Genomic DNA, 19,782 nt, shown 5'->3' on the forward strand with positions numbered 1-19,782 from the left:
TATCACACTGTTCCAATTACTGTAGCTTTATGATTTATTTAAGTATATAGTAAAGCAAGCTACATATTTTTCTCTCTAAACATATTTGACTCTCAAGCAATTCATTCTTTTAGAATAATCATATATTTAATTTGTAATGTTTTCCAACAACCCTGTTATGATTTTAACTGTAATTGTGTTAGATAAACATTATAGTGGCTAGAATTTTTATCAGCATGGTTTTGATAAGGATAGATGAATTTTGAGTGCAGAGTCTGGCTGAAGCAGGTTTTAGGTCAGTGTCTCTGGACCTCAAGTATGGGAGTCCATGAACCTAGAACATATACTTAAATTGGCTGTCGTTGGAGCATTTGAGTATTGCCATGGAGTCACTCATAACCATGGTTCTTGGATTTTTGGATCGTGAACCCTTTTTAAAAGCATTTGGAAGATATGTGCCATTATCCCTCAAATGCACATAAACATAGAACTTTACATACAATTTCAGGGTATTAGGAAACTCCTGAAATCCATTTATGGATCATGGATTAATAATTTCTGCTATGGGAACTAGAGAATACCAAAATAGAGAAGTCAAGTAGTCTTAGAAAGTCTATATGGGTTATATAACATAATGAGGTTATGTTAGTGTTTGCAAAGAAAATATTATTTTTGTGGTTCATGGATTGACAATCAGATATTTTAGCCACATAGAAAGAATATAGAATTTTCCTGATGACCTTGGAATGAGAATGAGGACTTTGAATAACAGCCTTGGGAATGCCTAGGCCAAACAGGAGTAATTAGAAAGGCAGTAAGGAAGACAGGCCAGGGTGATTGGACAGAACGTGAATTTTCAAGTCACTTAGACCTGAATTTGAATCTCAGCTCTGCCCCTTACTGGCAATAGGAATTTAGGCAAATCATACATCCTCTCTGAGTCTAAATACATTATAGCTGCTGTTAACAGCAACAGTAATAAAATATATCAAGAACATAGAGCATTTCTAAAGTTAAATGTGAGGCTATCATCAATAAGAAGAGTCACGGCAGAAGAGCAAAGTATTCAAGGTGAGTTTGGATTAAGTTTTTTTGCTGTTAAAAGGTAGTTGTTCAGCAAAAGCTAGTCCTTATAGAATGTTAAGGCTAGAAGCCTGAATTGAGATTTCACTAAGAGAGCCAGTATTGTTGGTAACCATCAGAAATTTGAAGAAAAGGACTAATGAACAGTTTTTCCAGTTGGAGAAGATGTGTGCTTTAAAGGAGTACTCAAGAGACTATATTGGCATTTTGTAGATCACTGGTATTTAATCTTTCAACAATCATAAAAACAATGACAAAACTCATATTTATCGAGAACTTACTCTGTGCCAAGAACTATGCTAAACACCTTATATGCATTATCTCTTTTGATCTTTACAACAACCCCCAGAAGGTAGATAGCATCATTATCTGCATTTTATTAATGAATAGGTCATAGACTTGGTAAGTGGTGGATCTAGGATTTATTCCCACATTTAAACATAAAGTGGTTACCTCAAGTTAGATACTCATGTTGTTGCAATATAACCAAAAAAGTTCAGATGACCAGGAAGTTTTGCATAATCTTCATCATGTACAGAATTTATTTTGAAAATGAGGAATTTGTTAAAGTTATCAGAACAGTCCTCCTCCTACATCTGTATTTCTGCATAATGATGTTACTAAAGACATACAAAATTCTAAAGTAACTTCTGATGCATCAAGCATTAATGTTTCTATTTTATGCTTTTATTGTATTCTAATTCGTTAAAAGTAAGTTAAGTTATGTATTAGGTTGTTTTTTCAGTTAACCAAATTCAATTAAATGGAATATTGTTCTAACTATAATTATTAATATATGTGTTTATATATACAAGCATAGGAAAAATTCAGTCAATCCATTAAGTATTTTATACAGATAAGTCCAAATGTTTTCTTTCATTTGATCAGCAGTTTTTCAGATAAGGAACGTAGCATCTTTAATTTTGCTAAAACTAAAAATTTTTACTTTATGTAAGAAAGACAGCACTTTGCAGCTATACCATATAATGATCATTTACATAAGATAATCTTATCTGAGAGCAATCTGTTTTTGATTTGTCTTAAGTAAAACTGGCATCTTAATAATCTAAGGTGTCTTTTCTTGGCTTTTAAATCTTTTGTAGGGATAATTAAGAGAGTACTGAGTATAAAATAAAATATTTTAAGTTTTAAAATATTTTGACTTCCAACTGTTTAAAAACTTGGTTATAATCTTTAAATTTTTCTAAAAGGATTTGAATGTGGCTTTAGTGAATATACTTCTTTAGAACTTTAATTATGAATTAATTCTCTTTATCTAAAATTTGAGTGCTCCTAATGTGTAATATAATATGGTGGTATGAAGGGGGAAAGAAACTAATGCCAAAAAGATTTTGTGATAGGATCTCTATTTCTGAAGTGATGCTTTAGTTAATTTAAAATGAAACTGAAATACTGAAATTCCTTCACTAGCAATCAGCATTTATTGAGGCCCTTTGGTTTTGTGAAAATGTTTATAGTTAACAGAAGTATTTTACACTTTTTATATGATTAAGATTTAATTTCCTTCCTTATTTTTGGTTTGGCTTTCCTTTGTCTATTTTCTTTGATTTTTTTAATTGAAAAAAACTAATGGAACCAAATGTAAGATGGTACCACTGTTTTCTCCTTCTTTTGTATAATCTTGTTGCGTGTCTCCACATAAGCTGTTCTGGCCTCTCATCATAGTAACCAGCTGGGCCATTTCACCTGCTGGAGCCATTAAAGAGGACTCTCTCCCCCTAGATTAATCCCCTCCGACATTAGTTTTTTGCACTGACAACTGGAGCAGGCATTCAGAATTTGCAGGTGGCCAGTGTGACGCACATAATTGCCTACAATTTTAGGCAATGAATAAAAATGGTCTACATTACTTGTCAAAGGTTGTATATGCAGTGCCAAGTGAGATCTATGGGAAGCCTTTTAGGGTTTAAAGAACAGTTAATAGCAAGGCTGCACAGGGCTTTTTTAATCATAATGCATTTGTAATATAGCACTTTGATCTTCTCCTTGTAGGAAATGGTGTTACATTAGCCACTTTTAAACATTTATGAGTGAAATAGAAGAGTAAAAGTGATTATTCTTAAGCAGACCATGTTAGGTTTCATTAAAAGTTTTCGGCTTGCCCCTTCCTTGTTGAAGTCTGTGGGAAGTCCTTTTCCTGGAGGGTTTCAAATCAGGATCTAAGGATATAGGGCTTTTTCCTTATTTTTCCTGTTGGTAACAGCAAGATTTGGAAGGAAGGTATACTAAATACTGACGTAATTTAACAAGTGGATATTTATAGAAGACTAATGATTTATGATAAAGTAAAATACATCAATGAAAATCTAAGAAATCTATTACTAATTATTGTGTATTACAATAAATTTTGAGAAATGCATATTTAAAACATACCCATAAGTTATCTTTAACAACAACAACAACAAAAAACAGATGACTCTCAAACGCACTTCTTCTGGAAGAGCTAAGTTTGACCTTTCAGACCCAAGAGCCTTTTATTAACACCTGCCTGTAAGGAGAACCTTGCCACACGCAGCTTTTAGATTCAGAACCACAAAACTGATGAGGAAAGGCTTGAAGGGTTCAGTTTGTGTCACTTGCTGTTTGCCGTTTCCATTTCACAGATGATTAATCTTTCTGTGAAGAAAGGCCAGAGAAACAAAGCACATTGGGCTCTTCCTGCAGTTACTCCTTCTGAATGCACACTAGCTTGCTAACTAAAAGGCCTTTAGATTTCCAGCAGAGAGAGATGTTCTGAAAGTGAATGCAGCTGGTTGGAGGTCACCAGTGCAGGGCTCTTGCCATTGTGTAATGGAGGCTTTGGCAGGTTGGGGGGGTGGGTTGGAGCAGGGACAGGAGAAGTGGGCAGGGAGAAGGTGTCAGCAAAAAATTAATTCAGAATAAAAAGGGTTTTGGTCAATTGATTTAATATTTTGGAGGGTAGATCATCAATAATAGGCTCAATTTCATCTATTTTGTTTTTCTTTTTAAGGAAAAAATTATAATTCAATCTTTCTCCAGTATTCCCCCCCATTTCCTAACAGCATGTTTATCTTGCAGATTACATCACTAGATAATGTTGAGATATTAACTCTTTGAAGTCTTTGGTATGTTTTAATTGTCTTGAAATTTTTAAGATTGTTACTAATTTTGCTAGTATTCCACATTTCATATGGTAAAATTTTAATGCCACATTAATGTTTCATTTCGTATTTTAATGAGATATTGAAAATAATTATCTGTGCGACTTAGTTCTTTCATAAAAAAGTTGACTTTATTTTTATAGTCAACCTTTAATTGAGGGTTTGAAAACTTTTAATTTTAATATTTAGTATCTAAATGCTTAGTATTCACCTTGTATTTACTTTTTTTCTCAATTGTGTATAGGACATAATGTGCAAAGTCAAATCCTGGGTTATAGATCAAAAGAAACCTGTTCGCTTCTGTCATGATTGGAATGACAAAGAGGTAAATTATAAATATGATGCCATCTATTATTACCTTTGCTTTGATTTCTTAGAGAACAAATTAAAGTTGTCATTATTTTACACTTATTATTATATCTAGTTAAACTTTATTTCTCTCAATGATTTCTTATTCCCAGGCTTGTTATTTTTTCTTTTCCCCTACTCCTGATATTTTCTGACAACTAATTTTTTAGAAACAAGAATTATAAAAATGGCTTCTTGTTTAAATAGAGTTTTCTTTCAAGTTCTTCAGTGACTTAATATTTACTCAACTTTTAAAAAGGACTCTTTTTCTATCTCCCACTTTAGATTGAAGTGTTGAATAAACACTTATTTCTGACTTCAAAACCAATGGTCTACTTGGTTAATCTTTCTGAAAAAGACTACATTAGAAAGAAAAACAAATGGTAAGTTTTTTTTCTCCCCAGATGTACCCCGACATATCATATCTGAACACACACAAACACACATACATATGTAGTTACTGCTATGTTTGATTTAAAATTTTTCTCCTTATTATTAAAAAGTTTAAAATGGATGAGAGAGCTTTGCCTAGTGTTAACATTCCAAGATGAGTCTCCTAATGATTTACACTGAGAGAACTTAAGAGAAAAAAAAAAAGGAATTACATTAGGCAATATTGAATTATACATATTTAATTATCAAATTTATTGAATAGACATTAATATTTCCTTTGAAAAATGAGAATAAATGTAGTTAGAGCAATAAAGCTTTTTAAACTAGGAAAGTCTAGCTTTGTTGATTTTATATGTGACTTTAAAATATCTACTTGGAATTGTAGCTGGGCATAAGTTTTAAAATTCAGATTGAATACTTAAAAAACATTTTTTTATTAAAAAAAAAACGGTATGGTGGAGGGAAAGACCAGGTATTTGTTTCAAAATACTTTAAAATACACAAAGGTAAAAACTATGCATTCATGTATTGTCATTTTTCACATGTAACCAAAATGTACAAGGTTTCCTTTAGTTCACTAGTAACTTCAAAAAATCATATGTTATGTAACATAAGAGCATGTTCACATTTGGCATGGTACTCACTGGACCCTCAGTATTTTATACTGTTAAGTCATACAAACAAACCAAAACCATCCAAAGTAAAATATTTGAATTCTCCTAAAATATATTTTCATTTGTTTTCCCCTGTACTTCATTAAGTACTTAGATGCACATGGTTTCAATTTTCCATTAAAAATTCTCATTTCCATATGATATCAAAGAGTGAGAAGCTTTAAACTGAAAAATAAACATTCATAGACTGGAAGCCAAAACAATAATTAATGTCAGATGGTTAACTCCAATAAATCATTAGAATAAATTCTGTGAAATTACTGCAACTAAAAATGCCCTGTTGATATTACTATAAGACATTTTGTGTTCCTGATAGGAAACTGAATTTGGCCTCTTAATTTGTAATGTTCTAGAAAGCATAAACCTGACATGAAAATTCAGTTCTGACTGGTCAATGACTTCCAATCGATAATTAACTTTAAAATAAACAGTTCTGTCTTGTTTCTTATATAAAATTCTTATAAATTTTGTGATTGATATGTTAAAAATTATTACCTTTGGGAAGGAATTTTAAATATATTATTTGACTTCAGTTAGTAAATCTCATTGTAGTATGAATGGTAAGGTTTCCCGAGGCTCTGTGAAACAATACAGACATCAAAGTTTACATGAAAAGGGATGAGTCACTTTCCTTGCCCAAAGGAGCTTCTCACACCTGTATTTGGATGATTACAGGTAGAACTCCCTGGCTCTAATTGTACAGTAAATTGTACAGTAAATACCATTTCCCAGACCCTAATGGCAGACAGACTGCTTGGGAGGCGCCAGTCTGTGATTTAGCTGTCGCCAGACACCCCATGTTTTTTGTGAGACCAGTTGTGATGATGATATGGTTATAGCCAATTGGAAGTAAACTCTTGTCTAAATAGCAAATTTTAATTTATAAAAATGTAGAGGTATGGATGATCCTATTTATAAAACCAAATTTTAGATTTTATGTATGACTGATGATCTGGTTTGGGGTAGTGTGTATGTTTGGTGAGGGTGGGGGGAGTCAGATCTTGTGGAAGTTAGTGTAATTGTAGCTGAAAGATCAAAGACTGGGTAACTGAGTGATGTTCCAGAAGAGAATTTACCACATAGCCATTTTCTGTACAGTTTCTGCCGCCTGCTGTTCCTATTTTCCCTCAAGCTAGCCATTGACTACCCCCTGTGCATCCCTGCTCGTAAAAAATGATTGAGGAAGTATTTGTCATGTATTTATGAGTGGGAAACATTGTGTGATAGGGAATGGCATCTACTGGAGCCAGAAAGATTGCCATTCTCCTTTCATTCAGCCACTCTGCTACAGCTTTAAATCTGTTTATGCAACATAGCCTTTGTATTAAAGTGCAGAATAAATTTTTATTATGAAGGATATGAACACTAGGTTTTCATCACTTATAACATTGCAAGCAGATGTAAATAGTTAAAATATATTTTAATTACTAAATCCTTTAAATTTGTGTTAGCATCTTGTTTTTTGGTAATGTTTATATCTCAGCTCCATTTGCATTAGTTGCTCCTTTAGCAAAAGAAAAAGGTTTTGTTTTTTAAGGTTATTATGTAATGTTACTGTAGCAAATTAAGACTGATGCAGGAAGTAGTAATAAATATTTTCATGGGTCTTTTAGATCTAGAAAGCTATTTTAAATGGTCAGGAAAGAGGAGGAGGAGTTTGTGATTCTGGCCACAAGAGGAAGACAAACTATATTTTAGGGGGTCACCATTTCAGAAGTAATGAACGTTTTAATTACTAGTTAAAGTTCACGTTAAATTTAAATGGTAACATGTTAATTTTTAAGTCCTAGAAAATAAGGAAGCATTTTGAAAGACAAGTCTATTGTGTTACTGAGTAGGTGTATTGACCTTTTTGAAAGATGTAAAAACCGGAATGGCTCCAAGCATCTACTCACTGGTTTTAACAGTGTTGAATTAGTCATTTCATTGATTTATGATTAAGACCTAGCCCCTGAAGAGAAGCTAATAACATGGCAGCCGGGTTAGTTACAGTTGTGTTGTGATTAGATGGCAGTAATCAAGATGTTGTAAGGGGAATCCACAGAAAATTTTTTTATTATTATATATTGCTGTTCTTTGAATGAATAAAACTATGCAGAAGTTGTTGTTGTGTTGTCATCGTCGTCGTCGTCTCTGGCAGATGTCAATGATTTTTGAACACTTGAGGATTTCATATTTTAAACATGATCAGTTACTTATAACTAAGATCCTGTTACATGCAGTATTAATTTTCGTTTGAGATCGCCTAGTGAGTCATGGAGTCAAGCAGGTATAGGACATTAGACCTGCCAAACCGTTGCTTAATTAGGGGTGTAAATTTCAATCTTTGCACCTTTGCTGCTCTGTTAGTAGTATATGCTATCCAATTGTGAAATTGGTAGAACAGACTAATTTTGTACACCTACATAGCTTCCAATTATGTTTCTTTTTTGTGTTCTCTTGTCCCCATCCTTCTTAAAACTGTTGATAAAGGATAATTTTATTTTGTTGTTTATTATACTACATATTCATATTCAACTGAAAAGTATAACTAAAATTTAAGACATTCAGACTTCTTGTATGCGTGTGTGTGTGTGTGTGTGTGTGTGTGTGTAAAACGTGTATTTGCATATGCCGTGGTGGGCTTGTGGTCACTGAACATTATTCTCTGACTAATATTATATAAGAGTCAATTAATCTGAGTGTTGAAATTGATTCAAGATAGGTAGACAAGTAGTTGCAAAGTCTTTTAAGCTGTTGTGTAATCAAGGGTAATGTGTCAGGTTCACTAAATGAATTTTAAATAGAAAAATGTTTTATTAATTCATATTTTACTATGATTCTGTCTCCCCTACCCCAACTTTTCTGTTTTTGTTAGTTTTCCACATAATTTGTACATAACAACTAAATGTAGTTTGGTGATACTGTACATTGTGTACCTGGCTAGGGGGAAAATCATGGAATAAGCCCAATATATTCTTGATATCTTGAACTGTATATAAGAATTACAGATACTGTATCTCAGCAACTATTTACAAAGAGGGAAGTGTGAACATTTTTTGCATATAATTTTTAATGTATGTGTAAATATAAAACTATATTTATATATGTTACATACTATCCAGGAAAAAAGTACCTTTCAGGTATATAGGGATAGCTTGAGCTATAATATCGATTGGTTCTTAGGCTTTCTTGTGCAAGCTCATGATATATTCACAATAAGTATAGATGTTGTCACATAAGCATACTTTACACATCTACAATAATTATTGCTATTCCTATAGGAGTAGAAGTATTTAGTTGATTGGCAGCCCTCCACAGAGGTAATGTTGAATGATCTGCCATACTGTGAGCCTTAGGTTTTATTTTCCTGTTTACAGTCGGAGGTCTGACAGAAATTGTTCTACCTAACTCATCCTTGGACATTGTTCTCCACAACACATGTTATGTAGTAGCACATTTCCATTACGTCTTATCAATAGGAGGAGTATTCACTATTATAGGTGATTTCACCGATTTCCATCATTCACTGATTTCCATTATTTTCAGGCTATACACTTAACTCAACGTGAGGAAAAGTCCACTTCACAATTATATTTGTAGAAGGTTAATATAACCTTCTTCCCACAGCATTTTCTTGGCCTTTCAGGAATGCCATGATGTATTCTGTAAAACTACTATAAGAAGTCATCAATTTCTGACAAGATTATTCATTGAAGCTAGAAATTTAACACAGATAATGCTGCTTTGAAAAAAATCACGTTGTTATACATTCGATTTACTCGAAACAAATAAAATGGGAATGATTAATTATTCTTAAATAAATTATTCATTTTAGTTCAGAAAGCTTCTCAAGTAGATTTGAAATTAGGTTCAATTCATATAAAGTTTTCAGGAACATACACTAGTATATAAAGCAAGATTCACATGTATAAGGTTTTTTTAAATGTTTCACTTTATCGTCCACTAATCTGGCAAAGTAAAAGCCCTGAAATATCCATGCAGTGTTTCTTTGGGATTATAATTTCTGTTTTTTTAAAAAATCACTTGTGGTTCATATGATTTGGGGGGAATGTTGTGTGAGCTTCATCTTGAAGTACCTAACATTATGAAGGCTGTGAGAAAACATTTTTTTATTGTAAGTGTGTTCCTACCTTCTTGAAATCACAACGTAATGTTGGTAAGTTTGTTTTAACATGTGAGGAGTTTTTTAGCTGAATTAAATTTTAATAGCTATAATTTGTAACTTTTAGTGGAGATTGCTTTATGAGGACTAGTGTTTATTTGCTTCTTTGCCAGATATAAAAGGATGATAGAACAGGTTAAGGATATTCTGGAAGCCTAAACTGAGCGATTCTTTTTTTTAGTATGAGATTGATTAAATTGGTAAATCCTATACAAAATATTCTTAATTTTACTGAAGTAAGTTGTAAATGAATTCAAAAAGAAAAAATTTTCTTAAGACCCCTTCTCTGTTTTATAGTTTCTTGTTTTTGCTATTGGACAATTATCGATTATTTACTTTTTAATTTGTGTTATGGTAAAGCTTTGAAACGGTACCATATGCACTATGAATTAGGATTTCAGTAATTTCTGGTGAATGGATTTTGTGGAGTTGACTATTTCTTAGTTTCTCTGACCAAAATCTTGAGAGTGAAAAAAAATATACTAAAGCAAGACAGTCTTTTTATTACAAAAGATGGAAGGCTGAAAGAAGTGGGAGGGAAAAGACCTTTGGCCATTCAGGAATCTTTATTTGAATGTCCTTTGGCATTTGTATATGTGTGTACATGTAATAATACTTGTGTACTTTTCTGGTTTCATTAAGTGGTTTTTGGTTACTCTTTCAGCAATTTCATAATTCCTGTCAAGAGATGTTAGTGCCCTAGAGCACGTAGTCATAATGAAACCAAATCACACCTCTGATTCCATGTTTGAAAAAGATAATTACAGGGCTCCCCTGGTGGCACAGTGGTTAAGAATCTGCCTGCTAATGCAGGGGACACAGGTTCGAGCCCTGGTCCAGGAAGATCCCACATGCCGCGGAGCAACTAAGCCTGTGCGCCACAACTACTGAGCCTGAGCTCTAAAGCCCACGAGCCACAACTACTGAGCCCACGTGCTGCAGCTACTAAAGCCCATGTGCCTAGAGCCCGTGCTCCGCAACAAGAGAAGCCACTGCAATGAGAAGCCCGCGCACCACAAGGAAGAATATCCCCCGCTCGCCGCAATTAGAGAAAGCCCGTGTGCAGCAACGAAGACCCAATGCAGCCAAAAATAAAAATAAGTAAATAAATAAAAATTTTTTTAAAAAAGATAATTATGGAAGAAAGCACATCTTTTTATATGGATATAATGCTATTGACCCACCATATTAGGCATGTTAGGAATTTCCCCTGGCCTATTTGCCTTTTTGCCCAATACAGTTTATAGGCAATAATTTCTCTTTGCAAGATCGTTCACTGATTTTGAGAAAGTGATACTGTACTTTTAGGAGTCAGTTGTTATCTTCATTAGCACCATCTGTTGACTTACTAATTTATGAGCAATATAATTTATCAAATGTGTCAGGACTTTCATCTTTTTTAAAGTGGCTGAAGAATTTCACTGCATATAATAGGGAGAAGTTTTACAAATTTTCTTCTAGCTTTAAGAGACTAAAGCTCTTTCACAAAAAACAAGTGTTCTCTAGGATTCTCTCATGAAATTAAAACATATATTCCCCATACATGCACACACATATATAACCTAGGAAATGAAAGGCAAACTTTGGCATACAGCTATATAATGTTCCTCAAATCACGAGTAATTCATGTACACAGAGAGTTTCTCTCCTCTCTACCCGACTCACTTTGGTGAATACTTCAAGGTCTATTAATATTCTTAAAAATCTGTGTCCCAGAGGTTAAGGACTGTTGAGTCAGATTTTGTTTCTAAAACTATGAGTTGAGATGAACTACACTCATAAAATGGGAGTTTTGAGTAGTAGTTGGTGGAGGTAGAGGCGACTGTTGAAGCCCAGAAATCTTAGGACTGTTGGTGATAAGAGAGGTCAGGGCCTTGTGAAGGCTGAAGAATGGAGTCTAACAGTAGTATATGTGATCTCAATAACAGTGTTTTCCTGGGAGAAGGCTGTAGAAAAGGAAAGGAGAAAGTGCCATTTGGGGCAATTTCAATGTTTTGCCTAATATCTCCTGGTTATGCAGGATAGGAGAGGAGTATTATTTTCTGTGCCCCTGTCTTCTGTGGTCTCTCCTGTGTTCCCCAGTCACTAGAACTACCTTTGGAGATACTATTGTAGTTCAACTACATTATAAGTTAAATAGACTTCTGAAGGCTAGACCAAAATGCTGGATACCATTGATAACATTGGTTCTGTAAGGAAAGTGAATTCTAAGAAGCTTAGAGCATATAGTCTATTTGTAAATTAGGTAGTGTATGTTATCAGGAAGTTTGATGTATTGAGAATACAGCTACTTTAGAATTTGAAATGCTAGTTTTGTGGTCCTTATTTGCTGCTAGCTAGTTCTTCAATGTCAGGCAAATTATATACCCATTCATGTATTGAAGACAGTTCATCAGAATGTTCACATAAAATGTGTCTTGTATAAACAATATTTCCAAAATTTAATTAACATAACTCAAAAAGAATACAGTTATAGAAAAAGGACTTGTTAAGTCTTCTAAATGTATCTTTGGGATACATTCCCTTGGTTTTTCTTTCCATTATATCGATAAAGGAACAATGTATCATGTATATGTTTACAGCTATAATTCTATGCTTTGAAACAGTTGTCATCCAAAACAAAAACAAACTGAGAACCATCTCTATTGCACAGTGGCGGTAGCAATAAAACTCCCATGATATCACCATCTTCCATAGGACTCTGCCCTCATCTCTCTCTCAGGTTAGGCCCTGTGACTTCGTCATTTGAAGCTTAGAGGATTTTATTGTCACTCCTGGGCTTCCATTAGAGTAAATCATTCTTTAATTGTTATGATAGCATAATTTTTTTAAAAAAATTGGTGTTTATTCTTTAAAGCCTTTTAAAACAGTTCCACTGTATCCCAGATTCTCTGTTTCTGAATGTATATATGTGTGTTGGGAATGAGGCAGTGAAGGTTAGTAAAGAATTAAAGGAGATCATCTCTGAGGTTCCCTTCTAGTGCTAGAATTTTATGATTTTAGTGAATTATAGCAAATTCACAATGAAAAGATGCCCATGCAAATGTCTAGTACCTTCTCAACCCTCATATGTAGGTTTGTCATGGTAGGATTTTTTGTAACTGTGGGACAATCCAGAGCATTCCTGAGGTTGGCAGATACACAATTCATGAGCAACTTTTCTGAACTGACTTGAAGATAAGACCTGGTCTTTCCCCCTCCTCTCATTCCTACTCCCATATCTCTACCCCTTGAAAATAAGTCTTTTCTGGATCTTACCATGCTCTTATCTTCCTCATAGTAGCTATTGCTCTGTCTAGAATGAGAACAAAGTGGAAACAAAACTTATTTGTAGAATTGGCATATCTATATTTGAAGGTAGTTACATTACTCAAAATACTGCATTTCCTTATTCTAAATTGACCTAGAAAACATTTCCCCATCAAAAACGTTTGATTATAAAACCCCCCTAAAAGCTTACTTAATCCGCCATGTAGTAAAAATAGTACAGTTTGGGTGAGACATATTTTGTATCTGTGACCATTTTTATTACCAATTTTAAAATTCTGCTAAAAAATATGTTTCAAAATAACTGACTTAGGAACTCTGAGTACACCCCTGTCTGTAAATTTGAGGCTGCACATTGGTACCTGGTTCAGTCTTTTTAATGCTTATTATCAAGAAGACAATTAACTTCATAAAAACTGTCAGTATGAATATAAATTTCAAGTTTATGTGTTCTTATGAAGACTGTGAGCTCATTGAAGAGATAGGTACTATGCTTCCTTTTTCCTTTTCTAAGCAAATAAACATTGAGACTGATTAAAAAAAGCCTTTGCCCCCATAAGGGTTATAGTCTCATGGAATAATAGACAACCAACAAACAAATATTTAATATAATGTCAGGAAATGATTGAGATCACTTTGCTGTACATCTGAAACTAACACAACGTTGTTAATCAACTATGCTCCAATATAAAATAAAAATTTTTAAAAAACAAGAGAAAAAAAGAAATAGATTACCTCAGTGGCTTAACTTATATCACTATTTCACTTGATCATTTTTATTTCCTCATCTATTTTTATGATACCATCATTTTACTAGTCTACATCTTTGAAATCTCAGCATTAATATTTAAGATTTATACTTCTTTTTCTTCAAAATTAATTATTAACTCTTGGTAAACTTTTTTCATAATATTTCTCACATTTTAATGTATTTTTTTCCATTTCCTTTGCCACAGCCCTCTTTATCGTGTATAATTTTATTGCTGTAAGACTATCACCCTATCTTTTTTTTTCAAATAAACCTAGCATATAGCATAATGCATAATTAGCATTTAATTAGCAGCCAGAGGATATTTGTTGAATGAATAACGTGCTGGTGAAGTTTAAAAGCCAGATATAAAATTCTGGCAGAAAATTAGGCTGCTAGAATTTTATATCTGGCTTTTAAAGTCTATCTTTTGGAAATTTTACCTTTCTCATTTTTTTTTTTTTTTTTACCTTTCTCATTTTAAAAATAAAAATAATAACTATCTTCCTCATCAAGTTGGTATGACTGTTATATGAATTGATACACTTGATCCTTAGGGTAGTTATTGGTACATAGTAAATTCCCAAAAAACATTTTTGATTTTTACAAATGAATGAAAGAATAAATGCATGAATAAAATAAATAAATAAAGCAGGGTAGGAGGGTGCTATTTTAGTTAGGGTGGTCAGGAAAGGCCTTTAAGAAGCAAGGGAGTGCACCATGAGAGAGGGAGGATCTGAGGAAAACTTAGTCCAGGGAGAGGGAACAGCAAATGCAAAGGCAAATGTGATGGAACATCGAAAAAGAATATAAAATGTGAAGACAAGCACTTGAAAAGAGCTAATAAATTTTTATTCAAATACATTGCAATTAAAAAGCATATTAAAACATCCTAAATGTGTTCAAGTAAAATTTGCAATTATATAGATTTATTTTGAATTTTATCTTTTCTTTTTCATGCTTGTCTAGCAACTTGCTGTCCCACACTACTGCTTGTAAATCACTTCTTTTAAAAGTCCCTTGATGTATGACCTCAAAGAAGTAGATTGAACTTTACTAAGAATAATAACAACCAACATTTATCAAAACTTCACAGTGTTTCAACTTATGTTACTTCACTGGATCCTCAGACAAATCTCAAGATGGCCCTCATGACACTATTATTTGGCCTCGAATTGAATTTTACTAAAATGAAGCATTTTCATAATTGAATTAAGAGATCTGCATTTTAGTTTAGGAATGGGTTCAGCTAGCAGAGAGATAAATAAGATTGTGTTTCCATTAATACAGATACAAAGGTGCCTTTTTAGTACTTTAAGTATTTGTCATTAATATCAAGGGAGTACTCATCAATATTCCTAGGTGATTGTCAACATTTTCCTTAGAAATTCTCTAAAAAGAACAGTCTGTGGAAATCATCTTTGGGTTTAGTCCATTTTGAAATGTAAAAGGAAAAGATCGAATAACATCTGTCTGTTGGTAATTGTTTTTTAGCTTTTTTTTTTTTGAGTGATGTTTCATTTTTTCCCAAAGAGCATATCTGGATGTTGGAAACATGAAGGTCACTGGTAGTTTTCATACATAATTTATACTTAAAATTGTTACCTTTTAAATTGTGCCATTTTTCTTTTCTCTGTCCTGCCCCCACCCTCCCATTAAGTGACAGTGACTTAGCTTTTCATGTACCAAACCAAAAGACATACATAGTAAACCATCATTTATTATTGAGTTCCTGCTGTGTGCCAGGCATCCTTTAGAGGTTAGAAATTGGTGAGATGTTAATAGAAGAATAGATGAAACATGAAAAATTTAAGGATATTTATGAAACATAGATATTATCATGCCCATTTTACAGATAAGACAATTGGAGAGATTCAGAACATGCCCAAGTTCTTGTAGTAGTAGAAGAAACAGACCCATTTGACTTGAATGTTTGTGCCAGTTCCACACGACACTGCAAGATATATTTGTGAATCTTCAGAAATCTTTGAAAATATTGCTTTAACTAACTTTGTGTTCTGCTATGTTTTATCTCAGGAAATATCATCTCCACCAAATTGTTTAGGGTTTTAGTTAATAAAAGGAAACAATTCTCAACATGACAACTATGTGCTCTTCTTAGGATAATAAGTTTTTTGCTGCTGCCGTTTTTCTCTTGCCTTGTAGTTTTGTTAACTATATGATACTGTTACAGCAGAATATTTTAGTACCTGCTTTAGCATCCATTTTTAAACATATTAATACCATATATGAAAATTTGGGTGGAGAAAATACAACTGTTCTCATTGAAGCCTATATAAAAATTGCATCAAATTGCCAAGTCTAAAATAATACTGCAGAATAGACCCCAGAAAACAGCTATAACTACAGACCAGTTTTTATATATTAATATGATAAGCAAAATTTTCCTTTTTTCTTTCTTCTAGCATACCATACAGTTTGTTAAGAACAATTCTTCACTGCTGGGGTAAGGAAGTTGGTGTGTAAATGAACAGGGAAATGAGAGAATATCATGAAATAGAACAACAACGGATAATTCACGCGCCTAAAGTGTTGTTGTTATGTTAGTAGTAGTCAGCATCAGTCAACATGTACTGAACACTTAACTATATGCATTACATTTAAGACTCCCACCAACCTTATAGAGTAGTAAGTACTGTTAGTATTTTAAGGAAGGCAAAGCAAGTATAGAGAGACTGAGGAACTTAGCCAAGAATGGTGCCAAGCTTCAAACCTGAGCAGTTTATGTCCAGAGTTCTCGTTCTTTACTACTGCACCATGATGTCTCAGTATTGGTGCACTGGTGATGTTGGAAAGGTAGACAAGGCCTGAGAAATAGGTCACATACTTGCCACATTCCCTATCACTGTACATTTCATTTAGGCATAGTTCATGCACTATAAAATTTGAGACTAAAATTTCACTATAACCTGATTAGAGAATGCTAACTGAAGGTAATATAAAAATTTTACCTGAAACCGTATCTTTATTATCATGGACTTATCTCTGTACCAATTTAATAACCCTTTGTCGGGTCAATAATTAAAATAGTTTATATATTTTTACATGGAAAATACATGTTATCAGTTCTTTTTTAAGATAAGTACATTCTTCCACCACCTGGTTGTTTTGTTTGTGTGTTTGTTTTTAACCACATAGTGATTTGTTCTGTTTTCTTGCATTTTCAGTTACTTGGATGTGTTTTTGAGACCTTCCTGGGAGTAGGGAATTGCGCATGTATGTGCATGTGTATGTATCTCTTTTATTAGCTGAAGTGCATGCAGATAATTTGTATAATGTTCTGTTCAGATGCTTTACTAACACATAGCAATATAATTGAAAGAACATTATATATGCATATTCATATGTATGTATGTATATGTACACATAGATCCAAGTCTTGGGCAGAATAATGACTACCATTTGTTGAACACCTATTATATGCCGGACTTTGGGGCACTTACATATGTTGTCTCATTTGGTTTAATCCTCACAACAAGGCAAATATCTACCCAAATATCTATCTTTCTCTCAAGCTCGTGAAAGTATAAAACATCTTATTGCATTTATAGCATGCTTTTCATGAAACAAAAAGTGCAAAAAAGAGTTGTCTGTGTTGGTTGTATCCTGGTAAACATTACACAGAAACCCCTACCAGCTAGAGAGCAAACATTTATGCAGTGTTTTTATATAAGCAGGACTCAAGATTGTTTGGTTGGTTTCCTTATAGCCCTGTTTCCTCACCTGTGAAATAGAAGAATAATAACTTTCTTACAGAATAATGAGGGTTAAATAAAATATTTTACATATATTAAGTGAAATTATTCTGTGGTAGATAGGTCCATTTGTCTTGGAGTTTAATTCTCATAATTTGATGAAAACATATATATGATAGATCTATAGTTAGTGTCTGGCAATTGTAATTGCACAATAAATTCTCTTAACTAATTTGAGTCCTGCTTACATAAACCACTGCAATTATGTTTGCTTTCCAGCAAGCACGCTTTTCTGTAATTTTCACTGGTATACAACCAACATAGCTCTTTTTTTGCACTTTTGGTTGCATGAAAAACATGCTATAAATGCAGTAAAATGTTTTATACTTTTCTCTCATGAGCTCAAGTTAAAACAAGTCTTTAAAACATTTTGTTAACCTGTTAATTCTCAAGAAATAAAGGATAGCAACTTCCCATTTTCTTCTGTTTCTCCTAATTATACATATTTTTATTTTTTATAATATAATGTTCTGCCTTCTGAAATTTACAAGGATAAGGTCACTTGCATTTCTCTTCCTTTCACTGTATTTTTGTTTCCTCTCTGCTTCCCCTACCAAAAAAAAATTTTTTTAAAGTTTGTGATCCAGTTAGAAGTCTATTTAGAAATATAAGTACCAGATTTCATATTTGGAGAGATTTTACTGTTTCATGAACGCTTTTAAATGGAACAGTAGCAGTTAGAAAATCTTGCTGTGTTTCTCCTGTCATTAATCAAGACTAATCCCTATACCTTTCCATCTCTACCCAAATGGATTTTTCCTTAGTCTTGTCAGCAGGTATGTTGTAACACATACTATGTAGCTAAGAAAATTAGTGGTTTACCAGACAGTTCAGGTAGATGTAGACTGAAAAAGAACAATTTGTAATAATGTTTTTATTATTTAAAAGTGTTTTTTTTGTGAGTCTTTTAAAAAAATATTGTATGGAATAGTTTGCATGGGATATTTCTTGCATTGTAGAACTTTACTTCAGGCCAAATCTGAGACAAAAGAGAAAAAGGGACCAAGAGAGAATACCAACAGTTTGTTTCCTTTCCTATGTTCAGAGGTAAACATCTTAGTTGTCTAGATCTCTTGAAATTAGTACTTTTAAAAGCTTTTAATTGTTTCTAGAATAAATAGTTGAAGTCGTATCTGGTTAAAGTTTAATGACTAAATATGATTAAGTAATTATGTTTCTACAGTTACCCATTTCGTGATTATGATATATGATGGGACATTATTTTAAATCTATTATTAAATGAAATTTGTATTGGTGGCCAAGTATATGTTTTAATGTGACTTGGTTTTACTTAGACATTTTGGCTGTATAGTTTAAAGACCACCAAATTACTTTGTGAAATTCTTAACAATTTTACCATCTTGGAGAACCAAAACAAAAGAAAAAGCAATGCCTATTAAGTATTCTTAGCTATATGCATGGGAATGTATGTGAGTGTGACTTAGCTAATAATAACGACTTTCTTATTATGTATCACTTTATAGGTTTTTTTTTGTAAAATATTTAATAGTTATATATTTGCTGTCTTATGGTTATTTCAGTGCCCTATTGACATCAAGGGTTACTGATTGTTGTATTAGTAGTTCCTGACAAATAGAAATTATTTGATATGCTAAGCCATTTCTGACAGAAGATACAAAGTTTTGACAAACACGTATGGCACAGCAAGTGTCCAATTCTAAAGAGCAAAATAAATGCAAACCACCATTACGGTGAACACAAACAGCCTGAAAGCAAGTTATCAGTAAGCAAATAATTGTTGAACTGTTATGAATGGAATAGGATGTTGAAATAGGGCATGATTGGCTGATGTTACATATGTCCTTGATTACCTTCCCTGTGCTTTTATCCTAATAAGTGACATTCTTTGTATTCCCTTGGATGGCTAGACAGTCTGACACTGAAGAAGAATAAATATTGCATGTGGTACACATTAAGCTGTCATCCAAGACAGCATTTATAAAAAGTAACTGGAGAAATTCATAAGAAATTCTGCACTGCTACAGTTTCCTGGCTCCAGTCATAATTGTCAAAGTTCTTGACACATTCAGGTCTTCAGAAATGATTTAGGTTTACAGTGGCTTGGTGTATGAATAATTATTATGGATTTGTGTTCCCATATTGCCTTAGGATGTTAATGTTAGTTACCCAAATGTTATATTTTACAGTAATTTTTTTTTAAGGGAACTTTATTATTTTTACTTAT

The 19,782-nt window shown here is 32.9% G+C and overlaps 1 protein-coding gene across 2 annotated transcripts in view; it reads left to right on the forward strand.

The window, feature by feature from the left end:
- OLA1 (Obg like ATPase 1) overlaps nucleotides 1–19,782 on the forward strand; it is a 172,731-nt gene that overhangs the window by 120,772 nt on the left and 32,177 nt on the right. For both annotated transcript variants that reach the window (XM_082397731.1, XM_082397730.1), the window contains 2 exons: nucleotides 4,450–4,530; nucleotides 4,839–4,936. In XM_082397731.1, coding sequence (XP_082253857.1) covers nucleotides 4,450–4,530; nucleotides 4,839–4,936 — 179 coding nt within the window. The remainder of the gene's footprint in view (nucleotides 1–4,449; nucleotides 4,531–4,838; nucleotides 4,937–19,782) is intronic.

Source organism: Balaenoptera borealis, assembly GCF_965194805.1.
Source record: "Balaenoptera borealis genome assembly, chromosome: 6".
NCBI classification, from domain to species: Eukaryota; Metazoa; Chordata; class Mammalia; order Artiodactyla; family Balaenopteridae; genus Balaenoptera; species Balaenoptera borealis.